General features: G+C 45.9%; 1 protein-coding gene across 2 annotated transcripts in view; it reads left to right on the forward strand.

Moving 5' to 3' along the window:
* Positions 1-15,008, forward strand: part of LOC120906748 — a 38,000-nt gene extending 22,992 nt beyond the window's left edge. Inside the window, exons 2-4 of one of the 2 annotated variants that reach the window (XM_040318662.1) lie at positions 1,195-1,341; positions 12,726-13,896; positions 13,957-15,008. In XM_040318662.1, coding sequence (XP_040174596.1) covers positions 1,195-1,341; positions 12,726-13,896; positions 13,957-14,526 — 1,888 coding nt within the window. In that variant the 3' untranslated portion in view covers positions 14,527-15,008. Of the gene's footprint in view, positions 1-1,194; positions 1,342-12,725 lie in introns of both variants that reach the window. The other variant, XM_040318661.1, reaches the window with a different exon arrangement.
* The last annotated feature ends 1,524 nt before the right edge of the window (positions 15,009-16,532 follow it).

Here is a 16,532-nt window from a genome sequence, read left to right on the forward strand (position 1 = left end):
TAATACACGCATCACAATTTCCGGTACTTTCGGGCACAGGAAAACGATGGACAACACGGGCAAATTTACATAGGAGAAAAAGCAAACCCGAACCCCGGGCGGAAGGTCTCTGTCGGGATTCGTATACACACACATACACTGGCCATAAAAGTACGTTCCAAAACACTTTCCAGACACGTTTTAAGATTTATTTTTTGTTTTGTTTTTGGAAAGGCGAGGCGCTTTCATTTCATTAAAACCGTCAACCGAGTAAGATGCGTCATGCGGATCAATCGAGTTGGAGGTGGAGAATAGTGGAGGGGATTGTCCGGCAGGGCAGAGCAAATAAAGGATGCGTGGGCAGGAAGTGAGACGATTGCTGTTGGTTACATTTTTCTGATACTTTCCTGCCTAGATGCTGTGTGCTTTTCCCTGTTTTTTCCCCCTGGGTCTCGTCGTCAGCCGGTTTTGTCGCTTTCCAGCACTGGTTTTAAGGGGCAGTTTCACTTTATCATGAAGGACAAGTGGAGCGAGCCACAGAACATACTGTAAATAATCTATCTTTCCATTTCACGGGTGGATAAGTATATCGGGAAAACAAAAGCAGGCAGGAAACAATTTCCTGATTCTTCCCGTACCCAAAGTATCAGGAAATTGTTCGCGTCGATTTTTGAGCATTGAAATTGCATAAAACACATGCCCGTGGCGCGGTCCCTAGACACTGTAGACAGCTCGTACAACTGAACAACATGCTCGTCGTGGGTTCAAAATCCTTCTATGGACCATGCAGGTCGTTACGCCAGAATGTAAGAACACATGCACATACCTTTGCGACACAAACTTCACACTTAACGGTCAAAGTTTCAATCCCTATAAATAAAGAGTTGTGATTTATTACAGTACTTCTAGTTAAATCGATCCGGTTCAAAGGACCATTGGAAAAGCGAGAGAGAGAAAGAGATAGAGAGAACGATTTCTCTGAACCTTGCTTCAGTCAGGTAACATTGCTTCACAGAACATGCTTCCAGTCAGTTTAAGAAATCTGATATATACGGTCAGAAACATTATGCATCGCATTGGTTAACACTAAATTCTAGAATAACTCCCTTCCAACAACACCAAACTAGGAGCTTCCGGCCAGCGACCGACGTCCGGATGTAAAGTTTACCAACATACCTATTACATCGTTTTATTTCCTCGCTAACCCTTTTGCAGGTCGCCGAGCACCAAAAAGAAGCAACACATCAAGCGGCCGATGAACGCGTTCATGGTGTGGGCCCAGGCCGCCCGCCGCGAGATGGCCCAGCAACAGCCGCGGCTACAGAATTCGGAAATCAGCAAGGATTTGGGCAAAATTTGGAAGTAAGTAAAAACGCACGTTTTGCGCATTTTGCTGTCCTACTCCTTCACCTCCCTTTCAACCGTTCTTCAGTATCCCGGTATTCGCTCTCACAATCCTGCTGCCCCCGACTGCGCGCGGCAGTAAACTGTGTATATTTATTTATTTATTAAAAAAAATGCCGATAAGTAAATGCTCCCCCCGACCCTTCCATTAACTTCTACCACCCTCATAGTTTGCTCTCTTCACGGAGAAGGGTACTTGGCAGTGGAAACACGTTAAAGGCTGCAAACGCAAACACGACAGGCAAAACACACACAAACGATGTTCGGAATGCACGCAGCGGTGATAAACATTATAAAATGAGCGTTTAGTGACGAACCTAACTGTTGAGGAGGACGGTGCGAGGGGAAACGCGTTTTACGCCTCGCCCGGGTATTATAGGCAAGTCGTGATATTTTATTTTGTATTTTGTTGTCGTGGAGTTTGCACAAGGCATTTCATATCCCCCAAAAAAAAATTAGGAGAAAGTGGAGAAAACGGCAAGAATGCAGGCTCCTCCGAATGGTTTGGCAGTGTCAAGGACACAATCTGAATTTTGCTCACCGAAGGTTGCTCGGTGGTGTAGTAAAATGTTGATACAGTGTTTTGTACACTTAACGGGGATAGAAATGATTGTCTGTTTGCGAGTCTTTCGCTCTCTCTCTCTCTCTCTCTCTCTCTCTCTCTCTCTCTCTCTCTCTCTCTCTCTCTCTCTCTCTCCGTCCAGGATGTTGATGAATTATGCCTAATAACAAATTCGTGTAGGTTGCTAATATTCCACTAAAGAGTTCTAATAAAAGAGCGAATCTCAATCCATGGAAGGAGAAATAATAATCCTGCTGCAGGTTGATCAATGGCTCTCGCGATCCCTACCCGAGGGGCTGTTTTCGGCACAATAAGCGCGGCCCGATTTCTTTCTTTCCGGTGTGTACGCACGCGTCCGAGGCACGTCCGGCTGTCCAGTTCGACCGCGTACAGCTGTTCGCCGTTCGGTTCCATCTGTTGTTGTTGACCAGACCCCAAGCAGCCCGCTCGTCCCTTGCCTACTCTCTGTCTACATCGGCCTAGCTGAGCAGCACACCAGTGCGGTGCATCCCAACGTCCGGCGCGAGCGCGCGCGCGACCCGCTCTGCAAGTATGACAACTCCATGGTAGCAAATTAAATATCCCCCCAGTGTACCCTATCCTTCGGCGGCGTGCCGTACCGGGGACAACAATGGGGTTGATTGTTCGCTCGGCTCGCTACCAACGGTTGGCTATGCCAGTCTGCCCCACACGGCAAGCGCACTGTCAACCGTACCGAACGCGTCGTATACGGGCTCGAGGTGAGGCTGTGAGGAAAGCGAGGATTCATGAAAGGGGTCAACTACAAACTCAGGCGTCGGGATTTCCTCCATGGGAATTTACGATAGCCGCTGATGGTCGCTTTCCTTTCGCTGTGTTGCTTTTTCTCTTTCTCTGTATTGCTCTTACAATATTTAATTCCCCTTCTGGCATGGAAAGAGCTCCAGAAGTACGCAACTCTGGCAGTGAGCAGGCACAGCGCCATGGAAATAGTGTAGGATGGAAAGCATGCGTGCCCACGCACATTTACATTGTTGAAGCCGAATTTGATAGTTTTTATTACACCATCATGTATTAACAGCGTCGCAAAGCTAGATTAGAATTGAATGGCTGACGAAAACTTTAAGCATTACATCATCTTTAGCGGCAGCTTGCAATAACACATCCTAAAAACATCCGTTTTTTGCCGCAACACTCACTAACGCTCCTCGAAAAAGTTTTCCAAACTATTCGAAATGAGCAGCGAGGGCTAAAGTTTTCCTTCCTATCACTCCCAGTCTGCCTCCTCCTGGACTCCGGCACCGTTCCTGTTGGGGAATGTCACACCTTTGAGCGCCCTTGTCGATGCACCCTTTTCTCCAAATAGTTGTGACGGGGTTTGTCCCCTCCACTTATAAGCGTGGGAATTTCTGAAACGCGAGATCTAAGCCTCTACTCCTCCCTACACCACCTCAGGCACTGCAATCCGGCATATTAATAAACCCCATTTTTTACACCAGTAGGGTTGCACACTATTATCACGCGTGTAGGGTGTTCTACCTTAGTGCGAGGTCAGCTGGTCGCGTAAAGATTCCGTTAGCCGTTCGTTTTTCTTACTTCTATTTATTTAATCGATCATCGCACGAATGGCAAGGCAGTGCGTTCCAATGGCTTTTAAATCGAAAGCGTTAGGGTACCACGACATAACCCTTTACATCACTTTAAAAATGTGTGCGTGAGATACGCCGGTCCATGAAGGTCCTTTCTATCCAGGCGAGATTGACGACAACCCCCGGTTATTCTGGTGCGTTTCGTTTTCCCTACCGTTTTCTGTAGCTCCTTCGTCGTTTAATCGAGCACTGCTTAGCGAAAGGGGAGCGAAACTCACATGAGATGCTATGCGCGCTACAGCTTGAACGCTCTGCTTTGCTCCACAGCATTCCACAATATCGATTGGCTAACGTCGTAGGGTGAACAGGCAAGAACACGCATTCGCAGCAGATTGCAACCGGAAGTTATTACAAAGCGTGTCGCATTAAAAGTAAGCAACAAAATCAATCTGAACATTGACCCCCCTCGGTTGGTAAGTTAGACAGACAAAAAAAAGAGATAGAGAGCGAGGGAGAGAGAGAGAGAGCAGAACAAGCAACTGAAAATCCTTATCTGTACAGCCTCACTTCTACCCCTGATATGGGGTGCGGGGAATTTATGTTTTCATAACGTCAGCTGATAGGCTTGGACTTGAAATTCACGTGCGTTTATATGCCGACGAAAGAGGCATTGTACTCTGGGAAACACAGCGAAAGGGCTTATCCTACTGCAAATGCTAGACAGATTCGTAATCACACGCAAAATGATGGACATTCCGCGACTCACCTGTAGCAACAAAGCAACCTGTATAAAATCCTTCTTATGTGCCCAATACAGCAAGAGTGTTTACACTGGTTGTGGCAATGATCAGAGTGAATTTTATGTCCCGTTCGTGTCTCGTGCAATCAATCCACCTCTATTGACCGAGTTTCAGTTTAAGATGCTACGATGTTTGGGTTTTATTCCTCGTGCAACTTAATTTTTCACAAAAAAGTTTCCCCTACATACGTGACCGGTAATGAGTGATTCCTGAATGCTGTCCTATGAGACTTGGAATCCGATGGATCTATGCCTAGAAACGGTAAGTCGACTGAGCTTTCGAATGATTTTCAAGATATTCTTCGTATGGGTCATCACTTTAAAAATACCCCTTTTGTGAATGACGCTAGCTGGCCAGAGACACTGTCGAAGGCCTTCTCAATATCCAGCATAGCAACGGAGATGGATTTGTTCAGCTAAAGAATGGACTGTAGATTGTCGACGGCATCCTTCAGTCTAGGAATGATCGACATGCAGCTGAAGACTGGACTTCCCTGGGTTTGACTGTTGGTACCAGCTCAGGAACCTTTGCTTTAGGAATGTATTCCACTTCGTGGGGCCTGGTGGTCAGCAAAAAAGGCTACAGTAAATTATTATAATATATATTGTATATTAAACATAATATATTACATATTACAGTCTGTTCCCGCGATACGCGTTCCCGAGGAATCCGAGAAATAAGACAAATTTCACGTTTTTCGGCTAAAATACATTTGATTATTGGGTATGTTAGATTAGATTTGGTACTTTTAAACACTTTATCACTTATTTGATACGATTCGTGAAGAAAACTCTGATATTTCTGGTTTGTAAGAGTGTTAATGTTTTAGAAAGAATGCAATTTGTACTGCATTAGATAATTATTTATGCAATTTGTACTGATTGGACTTTTTATGTGTAAAATCTTTGAAACCTGCGTATCTCCGAATCCGCGTAAGTCGAGAACCGCGTAACTCGGGAACAGACTGTATATATTACATATCTATTGGAGCCCCAATGATGTACAGTATCCTCGCAAGGTCATCTTACGCGGCGAATGGTTTTCATCATCGATAGTACTTGCGTACGGTTCCGTTCCGTAGCTTATTTCTTACCTACCTTTTGCATCATTAAATGAGATTTAATTGGGGTACTAACCGAAGTGTGTTGAAAAGTGATTAGCGAGGTCTATTCCGCATTCAAAGTTGTTCCGATGAGTAACAGGAATATCAACTAGTGGAAAATAGGTGGAAACAAGCAAGTATCCCAAAACGCATCTCTTCTCTGCCGTAAGAAGCACAACCCCTAAATAATACTGTTGAATGCGTCGCTTGGAAGCAACCCAACCCAACGCAACTTATTTCCCTGTACTAATTAACGAGCTTCCTGAGGTTGGCGGAAGATGCAACCCACTTTTCGCTTTTCCGCTTGGCACCGATAGGTGCAAAATTCGGGAAAACAGCTCGTTTTTGCTGATTGAGCCTGTGCGGACGGTGAGCTAACTATTGTCGCATGGGAAAGCAGCCCGGCATGTTTGCCCAACTTTACCAATTAAGCTGGTTGCATACGCTTCGGGATGCTGCTGATTGCAAACAAGTAGCAGCGTCATCAACAATAAAGCTGTTTCCCTTGATATAGAAACATAGAGATATAGAGAACGAGATAGAGAGAGAGAGAGGGACAGAGAGAGAGAGAGAGAGAGAGAGAGAGAGAGAGAAAGACAGAGATGAAGGAGACAGAGTGGAGCTAGGTGCAGCTTTTAATGATGAACCTGGCATAACCGTCATAACAACGAATTGTCACAAATCGTGCCAACCACCCTGCTGCAACGTAGCGCGGTACAAGTTGTCGGGCAGGAAAAACTTCTGGGGCTAATTAATTATTCCTAAAACGCTAACGCCCACGCGACCGCTTTCCCGCCTTTGCGCAACGCTCCGATTCCCGCGGCTTGCTGCAGCATAGCTAAGAAATATATGCAGTATGAAAATATTAATGATACCCCTTCCTTTCCTTCGCAGCTCTCCAGCAGCTGCGTTCCGCGTTACATGGAGAGAGAAAATATATTGATTTCAATGTCGCCGCAAAACAAACAAACAAATCGAACATTCCAAAAACTTTATGCACATCCAGCGATCCATTCGCGCAATCTTGGAGCAATTCGTATGTTTTTTTTTTTCTTCGTTTTCGTTTTTTCTGTTTCATTCCCTACGGCAAACTTTTGCCCAAAAAAGGGATGTGCAGAGACCGGATCTTTGCGAACACGCCAAGATCAACCGTGAATTAATTAATAAGGTACGCCGAAAATGGTACCGGGCCGGGTAAATGCCTTCAACCAGTGGACTGGATAACATTTTCCTTGCCCATAATGGAAGCAAGGTAAAGCCGGCCGAGGCACGTCAAGGATTACTGAACTGGTCCCGCCTGTCGGCGAACTTTTTGGACTTCGAGCCAAAAGCGAACGGGGAAAGAGTCATGACCGTCCATAAATATGCAAGGTTTAATGTGTTGTGCAGCACGGCTTTCACGAGCCGTGGTGAGATTAAATGGGGAAATTTGTTTACATTTTACTTTCCCCACCTTAAAGTGTTGCCCGACGCCGGGCAATACTGAAGCAGCATCTCAAATCGATAATGCCGCGATAAGGATAATAATCTGTAAAGGATAGCTTCCGTCACTCAACGCGCCTGTGTGTGTGCGCGCGAGCTTATTTCTTTAATAATTTCCAATGAAAGGGAACTTTTCCGACGCACGCTTTTTCCCTCTTTTTTCTTTGCTTCGTTCGATTGCTGGTTCGTTCTATAGCTGTCTGTTTGCTTCCACTTCAGGTTACCCCTGTGGGGAGGGAGCAAGTTTTAAGCGGCGAGCGTTCAGAAAAGTTAAACAACAAACCCTGTCACGCACACACTCACACAGCACGAACACAAAAACGGCACATAATGAGCGCAGAAAGCGGGGCGAACAAAAAGTTTGGGGCCGAATTTTCCCGCTCGTTTGCCAAGCCCGCCTCATATAAAATTCTACGAAGAATGGGCAAAGTACTCCCCCTTCCCGCAAGCCGGCAAAAAAAAAAAAAACATCCGCGAGCTGAAACCTGTATGCGCATGGTGAGCTGATTGATGATAGTCGATGGGAGCTCAAACAGAAGAAACGAACCGTTCTGGCTGCGGGCCGGGTCCGGATGCGCCCATTTGACAGGTCGTGGTGGTCCGGAAGCTCGCCCAGTGCGGTGGGATTAACTTCGATGGTCCGTTTCCTATTTTCGCTTGCTCTGGGCTACTCGGAACGGTTGGTGTCCGTTTGCATGAGAGTTTAGCGTCTTTAGCTTGTGTTCGTTTCCTGTTTTATTGTGTATTTTTCGCAGTTAGTTTTACCACCGATACTTTGAGGGGAGCTGCTGCAAAGAGGCCCCGAAGATTACCGCAAACAGTGATGAGAGGATTCGTGCCAAAATCCTTACTCTTGTGTATCTCTAGCCGAGCAAAAGCCGGGAAGGTGTGCAATGGAGACAGGATACTACGACCTTCGACCGCGGGTAAAACATTGAGTGACGACTGCTGCCACTCGGCTACACTATTATCTAAAGCACGGATCTCCAAACATTCAAGCCGCATTACTTAACAAATAATGTTGTTAATGGCCATTTGGACGGTTCTTAAGCTAATAGGAACGTTTAAATTTTAAAGAATATATTTACTGAATATATCCAATATATACAGTTGGTATGGTTTGAGTAACATAGTCAAAATCAGGGGTCTCCAAACTATGGCCCACCATGACTAGTAAATCAAAATTTTAATTTTGTTTTGAATATTCGCTCATTCTAAAGATAACGTCAAAATGGCCCTCAAAAATAACGTTATTTTTGAAGCAATCCGGCCCGCGAAATAAAAAGTTTGGAGATCTCTGATCTTATTAATAGATTATAAATTTCATCATTTTAAAAATGGCCACAGGCCGCATTTTAGGCTCTGTTGCCCGTCGTTCGGAGACCCATGTTTTAAAGCCAAAGCCTCAAAGACACTCTTTATACCGAACATAGCAAGACATCAGCATTATTACCTTATACAATACTGCAAACATAATACGATTTACTATCCTCAAATCTTACCCCACGTTTTGATCTGAAAATCGGAAAAGTTTCTGTAAAGGCTGTAAAACAGAAAGACCTCTTGAAGGCGCCTTACTTGACCAACAAAAACGATCGACGTCTAAGCAAAAAACACATTCTTGTTTAATTATAACTTCAAACCGAAGCTTAGTCCCAGCAATTGATTTCGGGTAACCGTACCTATATTGCTGGTAGCACACATCGCATTAAAATGCGCTCTATACTATAATTGAAGAGTAATTATGTTCTCTGGTCATTTACAAAGACTTATTTATTTATTTTATTTTTTGATTATTTTTTATTATTAAAATTATTTTTTAATTATTATTATTTTTTTCAATATGATTTTTATGAAAGGTTATTGATTTACTTTTATGAAATGTCATTGCGTTTTGATATTTTCGAATATAATTGTATTTTTTAACATGTACTATTGTTTTTACAAAAATAAGTAACAGAAATGAGTTTCCTGTAAGTAATTTACCAAAAAAGGCCAAAATTAACATTTCAAGCTGAGTGAAAAATCGACTTTGAATCAAGCACACCCTTCTCGGCGTGGGTAGACTACGGTCGTTATACAGTACTTTAGTCAATATTTAGTTCATAACTCAAATTAATACAATTTTTACGATCAAATTATGTAAGAAATCAATATTATGACAGTAATCATTGCTACTGATTACTGATTGAGCCGGTCTCGTAGTACAGTCGTCAACTCGTACGACTTAACAACATGCCCGTCATGGGTTCAATCCCCAAATAGACCGCGCCGCCATACGTAGGACTGACTATCCTGCTATGGGGGGGAATCAATTAGTCACTGAAAGCCAAGCCCACAAGTGGGTACAGGCAGGCCTTGACCGACATCGGTTGTTGAGCCAAAGAAGAAGAAGAAGAAGAAGAATCATTGCTACTGATATGAAAACAGCTTCAAAACTAAGTTTTATTTATATTATACACAATTTTTAAGTAGCTTTGTTTACCACCACTATAGGAGCACAATACGATGACTATAAAAACCATACCATCATTCTAGGTACAACAAAACAGTCACAAAAATATGTATTTTTTTCGTAAATTTGTAGTGTTTGATGATAACAATGGTTATAATTGCGAAGATAAAACACATTACAATTAATATGTGTTAAAATATTCATTCACATTCACCTTCCTGACACTTAATATCTATTAAAGCACATCTGTTCATCTACAAATTGCACCACTATTTATACATTTACATTTACATGTGGATCTTGTACATGGTGAACGGGGTAAGCATCTTGAGAGTTGATTCCGCTGTACATGGTGAGCGGGGAGATAATGGCACCCGGTTTGGGTGATGGAGCAGTCAACTTAGTTTGCTTACCGTTAAACTCACCACTAAACTTATGATCTTGTGGGTAACCATTAAAGTAAAAAACAAATCAAATGTCTACATTCAAAATGAACTACATCTAACTTATGTCTAAAATATAAAGTTGGGTGCCAACTATTCTATCTTGACACAGATGATAACAAACATATTCGATTTCCAGTTTTCCCCTCAAACTCGCATGTATGTACCAAATCTGGTATTTTCAATTTCGAGAAAAATATACGGGTATTTACCCGGTAAAAACGGTATGTTAATGGGTAAATTGTTTTTTTTTTTTTAATTGCGCAACAGCCGATGTCAGTTTTTGGCTATCGGATGTGATTGGTATCTATGACATGGCTACCGAGGTACAATCGTCAAGATGTAAGACTCATTAAATGCCCGTCATGGGATTAGGCCTAGAAAGGACAGCTCCTCCGTAGAAAGGATTGACTATCCGCAAAGCGCGGCACGCGAGCCGTATGTGGCTCTTTGATTTCGTGCTGGCAGCTCTTAGCCGTCTAATATTTCTTAGAAATTTTACATTTGTTCACTCTCGGCTGACCTATTTAGCTCTTCACATGGAGCTCTGCGAACATTTTTATACAACGGGCTAGGTATATACTCAATAAGTCTCGAAAGCCTATATAGGCCGGCAAGTCCGCGTAGGCCGTTACACCAAATAGAAGAAAAAGGAAAAATGGCTATGATTGTACGGTATCGCAAAGAAATTTGAAGTGAAAACGGGCATATCAACACGCATGGATACACGGCGTTTAAGTGATCATAAACGCCCTACTAATGTCATGAGTAGAACATATTAATGCTTAGAATGCAATTGCTAATTGTTTTGTAACACTGTTACTTGGTCTTAATGGAAATCTATAATTTAAGTGGTACACCCCTGAAAAAAACATTCAAATAAATTTGTATAAGTGATCCTAGTAGAAAAGATCTTAATTTTAGAAAACATTAGGGCTGCAACGTCTTACAAAAAGAACTTATAGGACCGTTCGTGGATAGTGTCAGCATATATTTAAAAATCTTATGTTGAACTCATATGTCATCCTTACTATGTATAATGTTTACTAGATCCTAGTTACGTACCTTGATCAAATCTAATATCGAAGATGCCAAATGTAACGAGTAAAAACGCTTTGATCAACCGCGTGTTCAACTTCTTGATACGACATGCTTTCTTAGAAACCATAAAAAATCTTAGAGTTCTTAATTCAAGGAAAAGGAAACATTCCGAATGATTGAAGATACAATAAGTGACATAAATGAATTGAAAATTCCATTCAAACGAAAATACCCAACATGCTACACGGGTAAAAACCAAAAAGGTTCATAAAACCGGTAAAAACGCAAAACAAAAATACCGGATAAAAAGGTATTTTCCCCACGGTACAACACTGCACATAGGTGTTTCGGGTGGTAGCAAACGTATGTAAGGTTTAGGGGCTTTAGAACCACGATATTTACAGCGCTAGCGATAAGCATTGTTCTGCGTGACTCTCAATGCTTTATTTCTAAGCATTGTTCTAAGTAAATCTATGTATCTATCTAAGCAAACTCTCATGCAAACTTCTTGCCCAAATTGTGTATGTTCCTAGAGTGGTAGATTTGTCGAGGATAGTTTTTGCAATGATGCAAGTTTGTTGGTACTTTAGTTTCAGGAACTTTGCCATAAGTATAGTGATGTTGGCTCCATGTGGTCCAATAACTTTCTTTTGAACATATAACTGACGGATAGCTTTGTTGTTTGCATTCATATTTTTGAACTGTAAAATAAACTCTTCAGTGAACACGTTCCAATCTAATAGCAAGTACCATTAGCCAGAGCAGTGCCCAGTTTAACGGTCGGCAATACTTTTGGTTCGCAACTCGTCACAACTACAACGCCTGACGCCTTTAAATTCGATGCGTCTTCAGGGGAAGGCGAACCAGAACGCAACGCCATCGCCATCAACAAGAAAGAAAGAAAGAAAAAACATGTGACATGCAAACTTATCAATTGTTTGCCCCGCACGTGTGTCAATAAATAGGGGGGAAAGTGAAATGGTTTCTAATGTCATCCCCAGGATGGAAGGTATCAAGACCCTCCAGCGAGCGAAGAAGCCACGATAACGAGTTCGGAAGAAGTCCAAGGGTATGCAAGCGCAGTTCTTAACCCCCTTGCTGCTGGGTGAAAAGGTGGACCTAGACGGGGTAATCGGTTATCACACCAGAAGGCCAAGAATGTCCAGCAAGCGGACCCAACTCGAAGTTGCGTTCATTTTCCTAACGCTCGAAATATATCCTTCCCAGGTTCAAAGGGGATTTGTCTTTTTTCGATGTTTTTTATTCAACTCAGAGCTGACGTGCACGAACGTGTGTCGGCGTTCTTCGATTAAAACTTCGTAATTCCACGTCTCGGGGCTACCTGTTGCTTCCACCATTCCCGCAACTTCCCAACCATCCCATCACACTACTAGAATAAGGTCTCTTTCATTCGATGGCATTTCTCGGGGCGCAGAGCGCCGAATCTGAAGGGTTCTAAATTGCGTAGGAAGCAAAACAAAGCCCACCGAGCGGCTTCCCCGTGTAGGCCTGGCCAAGGGGAGATGCGGGACGATCCCGAAACTGCAGAGAAAGCTGCACAAACAGCGAACCGGCCACCAGCCACATCGCCGGAAGGGGCACAATCGAGTGTCTTTTTTCAGTAGCTGGGCGGGCGTTCTGGGACACACCAAGGACAAGGGAAGGGCTGGGGCCACTCCAGTCCTCTATTTACATCCTTCTGCTTACCCGCCCGCGCTTCTCCGCCAAAAACAAAAAAAGTGTGTTACTCTGCACCTGCAGAACCGTTGCCCACTAAATACGATCAATTGTGCGGGCACTGTATTTGGTGGCACCTTTGTTGACAGAAAAGTTACCTAACGCTTCTTGTTTTCCTCTTACATTTTCCCCCCTACCCTTTCTCTCCGCAGAAGCCTGAAGGATGAAGCGAAGCAGCCGTTCGTCGAGCAGGCGGAAAAGCTGCGGCTGGCCCACAAAAGCCAACATCCGTACTACAAGTACCAGCCGCGGCGCAAAAAGTCCAAGCGGTGCGTCGGTGCCGGCGCAAAGTCGGGCAAGTGCTGCGAGCTGCACTACGCCGAGCTGAACGGGCTGGCAAGCCCGCCGTCGATGGAGGACGGTGGCTCGTCGGGCGACTCCGGCCAGTACGCCCATCCGGACGGCCAGTGCCCGTCGACGAGTGGTGGGTTGGCGCGCGGCTCGAAGCAACAGCCGGCGGGCAAGGGGCGCAGTCGCAGCAGTGCCGTCCGGGCTGGGCTGGCTGAAGCGCCCCTTAGCGGACCGCCGGCACTACCACCACCGCCGCCGCCACCGTCAGCCACCAGCTACGAGCTGGAGCTGGCGCACGAGCGTGTGACCGGGTACGGCGCCGGTAGTGGCGGTGCTGTCCCGTACGAAGCGCCCCTTTCCGTCGAGCTGTACTCGGCCGGCGGCGCCGATGGTGGGGAAGGCACCGGGCCCGCGCTCACCACTGCCGACTGCCACTTCCTGGAGGACGGCCAGCCCCAGAGCAGCATGGAGATGGCAGAGGTGCAGCAGTCGTCCACTGGCAGCAGCAGCAGCAGCAGCAGTGACGCCGCAGTGGCCGCCCAACTCCAAAGCCAGCACTCGTCGCCGTACGGAGCGCGCGACTGGACCATCCCGATCGGCATTGAGTCTCGCGAGTCCGCCACCGCGATGGAGACTGGAGGCACTGGTGGTGGTGGTGCGTACGGGCTGCACGGCAATCGGCCGATGTCGTCCAGCTGCATGGCGCCCGGCTACGCCTACACCAACTATGCCACCACGTACATGCCGACCACGCCGGAGTACCACAGCCCCCAGACGCCACACTTCCAGCCCGGCGGCGGCGGTGGCACCGGCGGCAGCGGTAGTGGCGTTCCGTTCGAGGAGACGGGGGGACTTGCCTGCTACACCAGCCAGCCCACCCCGGCGGTGGCCCACCGGTACGCGCGCGGTGACGTCGGCGACGGCCCGTTCGCGCACCAGTACCACGTGCACCACGGTCAGCTGCACGCGGCCACCGCGACGATCGAACCGGACGGCCGGCAGCCGAGCAGTGCGACGCCCGAGCTGGAAGAGGTAAAAAGTATCCTACCGGTTCGCATACCCTCAATCACGCTTCACCATGCCACTCCACAGCACGCGGTCGGCGCAGTTGCGGTCGTCACCAGCGGCGAGAGCGGCCTGGCGGACCGTGCGCGCGGCACCGTGCAGATACTGATGCCGGCGCTGTCCGCGTACGTGAGCGGTACCGGTACCGGTACCGAGGTGTACGGGCGGCACGGTTCCGACCAGCACGCCGCCCACGAGCAGCAGCAGCAGCAGCACCGTCTCACCGCGATACAGTCGAACCGGATGCACGGTGCGTCCGAGCCGGGCCTGTTCAACTATGCCCTCGGCGAGAGCGGCCAACAGTACATGCCGACAGCGATGGGCCACCATCATCTGCCGTACGCCGGCGGCCAGGCGCGTATTGACATCCACCAGCAGTCGCCACCGCAGCACCAGCACCAGCATCAGCAACAACCCCAGCAGCTTCATCCGCTTGACCTGCACGAGCAGCACCAGCAGCAGCAGCAGGTGGCGCACCATCACCAAAGCTACCACCATAGCCAGCAGCCGCCGCAGGACCCGTACCAGTACGGCAGCTCACCGCCGGGCCAGGCTGGCCGCATCCCGACCGGCAGCGGCGACGGACAATTCTACTGATTGGTCCTGTACGACACATACATACCCTCATTCTACTAGGTTTTACTCGATCTCTACTACACACGGATGGCGGTGGGACGGTGGCCGTGCAGGACCCAAAGGAGTCATATGTCTAAACACTGCTTGTAACATTGCGGACGAGGCGCCGAGTTCGAACCCGACCACCTCTAATGGTGACACACCCCCCCCCCTCCCTCCTCCCTTAATGTAAGGCCCGTGACTGGTGCATATCTGTAACGGCGAGTGTTGGGCTGCAAAGGTGTACCAGCAAAAGAAAACGTACGCATTTCTAACTACACGGCGTGCCGGGTAGAAACGGCTACGAAATGCTGCCAAAGCTTTCCGTTAGAGTTTCACGGCGGCAGCAGGCCGTTAGTTTACGTTCCCGTGTAATCTATTCGAATAACAGCGTAAAGCGAATCTGCGAATCTGCGAATCAAACATGTTTGTAAATCTGCATGAAGCTAATTGAAGTAAATAAAATGAGCAATGAAACCTCTTGCAGCCCTGTGTTCGAAAACCGATGGCATGATACAGCAAATTGCCGCATCTACCATGCCTTTAACTAGAACTAGAGACCGGCAACGGGTTGTGCACTATGTTGTCTTTGGGTCCTCTTGGGTCTCTTTCTGTTACGTTGTTTAGGTAACTTAACACTTTAAGCGCCGCGTCATATGAATTCGCATGACGGCTTCGCTCACCGCTCAGCCTTGTATCTGATGATTCTCAGTGATTCTCTTGAGTCATCCCTCAGTGATTCTCTTAAGAACGAATGAGGTAGGAAAGAGAGAACGAGAACGACATGTGCTACGTCGTATTGCAATGAAACAAAAGAGTGATAACAATCAATCGTGAAATTAACGCTCTCATTGCTCTCTTGCCATGCACTACGTGCTCACTCAAAAACCTGTGACGTCAAAGTGTTAAACCTTTCTACCACAGGTGCGTCAGACTATACTGGTTAGTCTGCTCTATGGTGGGTTGTGGTGGGCATTTCGGTTATTTTAGGTGAACGTGAATTAACCGAGTCGAACATCACAATAAAAGTGAACGAGAACTAGGTTCTTTTGTTTATTACAAAATGCAATACCTGTAAATCAGTACACTATTTGAAAATCGATAGAACTACGATCGATAGATGAATCGGTAGGTCTGATCACACGATCCGGGGGCGGATTAACCGCCGGGCGGCTTAATCGTGCACATAAATATGACAGCTGCTCAAACGTACGGCGAACATTTGCAGCGATAATCAAGTGGGCAACCAGTTTTTTTGCAGCTTTAGAGTCTAGTGCAAGGATAATGTATTTAGAAGGTTGATTTTTATCGCTTTTGCTGGGCGACATTGTGGGGGACATCTGTCACTCTCTGCATACAAATTTCATTACCCCGCACCAGCCCTCCCCGATTTTTATACCGGAGCCCCCGGAAGAGATGTGTCAAGTCGAGAAATGTCATTTTGCTCTGAACAAGTTCACCTTGTCATTTATAACACCTTGGTCTAGTGGTATTTTTGAAATTCAGTATTGTTCATGAACAGTTGTTAAACCTATAGTTATTGAATTGAATAATATTCTACTAACGATTAATCGATTGATTCAATGTGAATTAATTATAAAACTAGTGAGTTTTATAATTTTTATATGAATTTGACATTTCGCGGACCATTATCCGTGCAAATCGATTAACCGGCAACCGTCCGGTCCCGAGCTGCCCGGATAATCGACGTTCTACTGTATTTACAATCTATCATATGACGCTAGAACGCATTGTGCATTTTTAAATCGACTGTTTCTTGTATTGCTCATAAAATTGCAGATTTTAGTTTTTTCAATACATTCTTTTCACAGTGATTAAATGCACGCAATTTTTAATTTTACTTCAATGTATCAAAAGGACCATAGCATTCTATTCTTGTGGACCGGTTCATTCATTTTTTTTTTCACGTGAACTGAATGAATCGCACGGTTTTGGTCCATTTGGCACACCTCTACTTTGCCCACCTC

Source organism: Anopheles arabiensis, chromosome X, assembly GCF_016920715.1.
Source record: "Anopheles arabiensis isolate DONGOLA chromosome X, AaraD3, whole genome shotgun sequence".
Lineage (NCBI taxonomy): Eukaryota > Metazoa > Arthropoda > Insecta > Diptera > Culicidae > Anopheles > Anopheles arabiensis.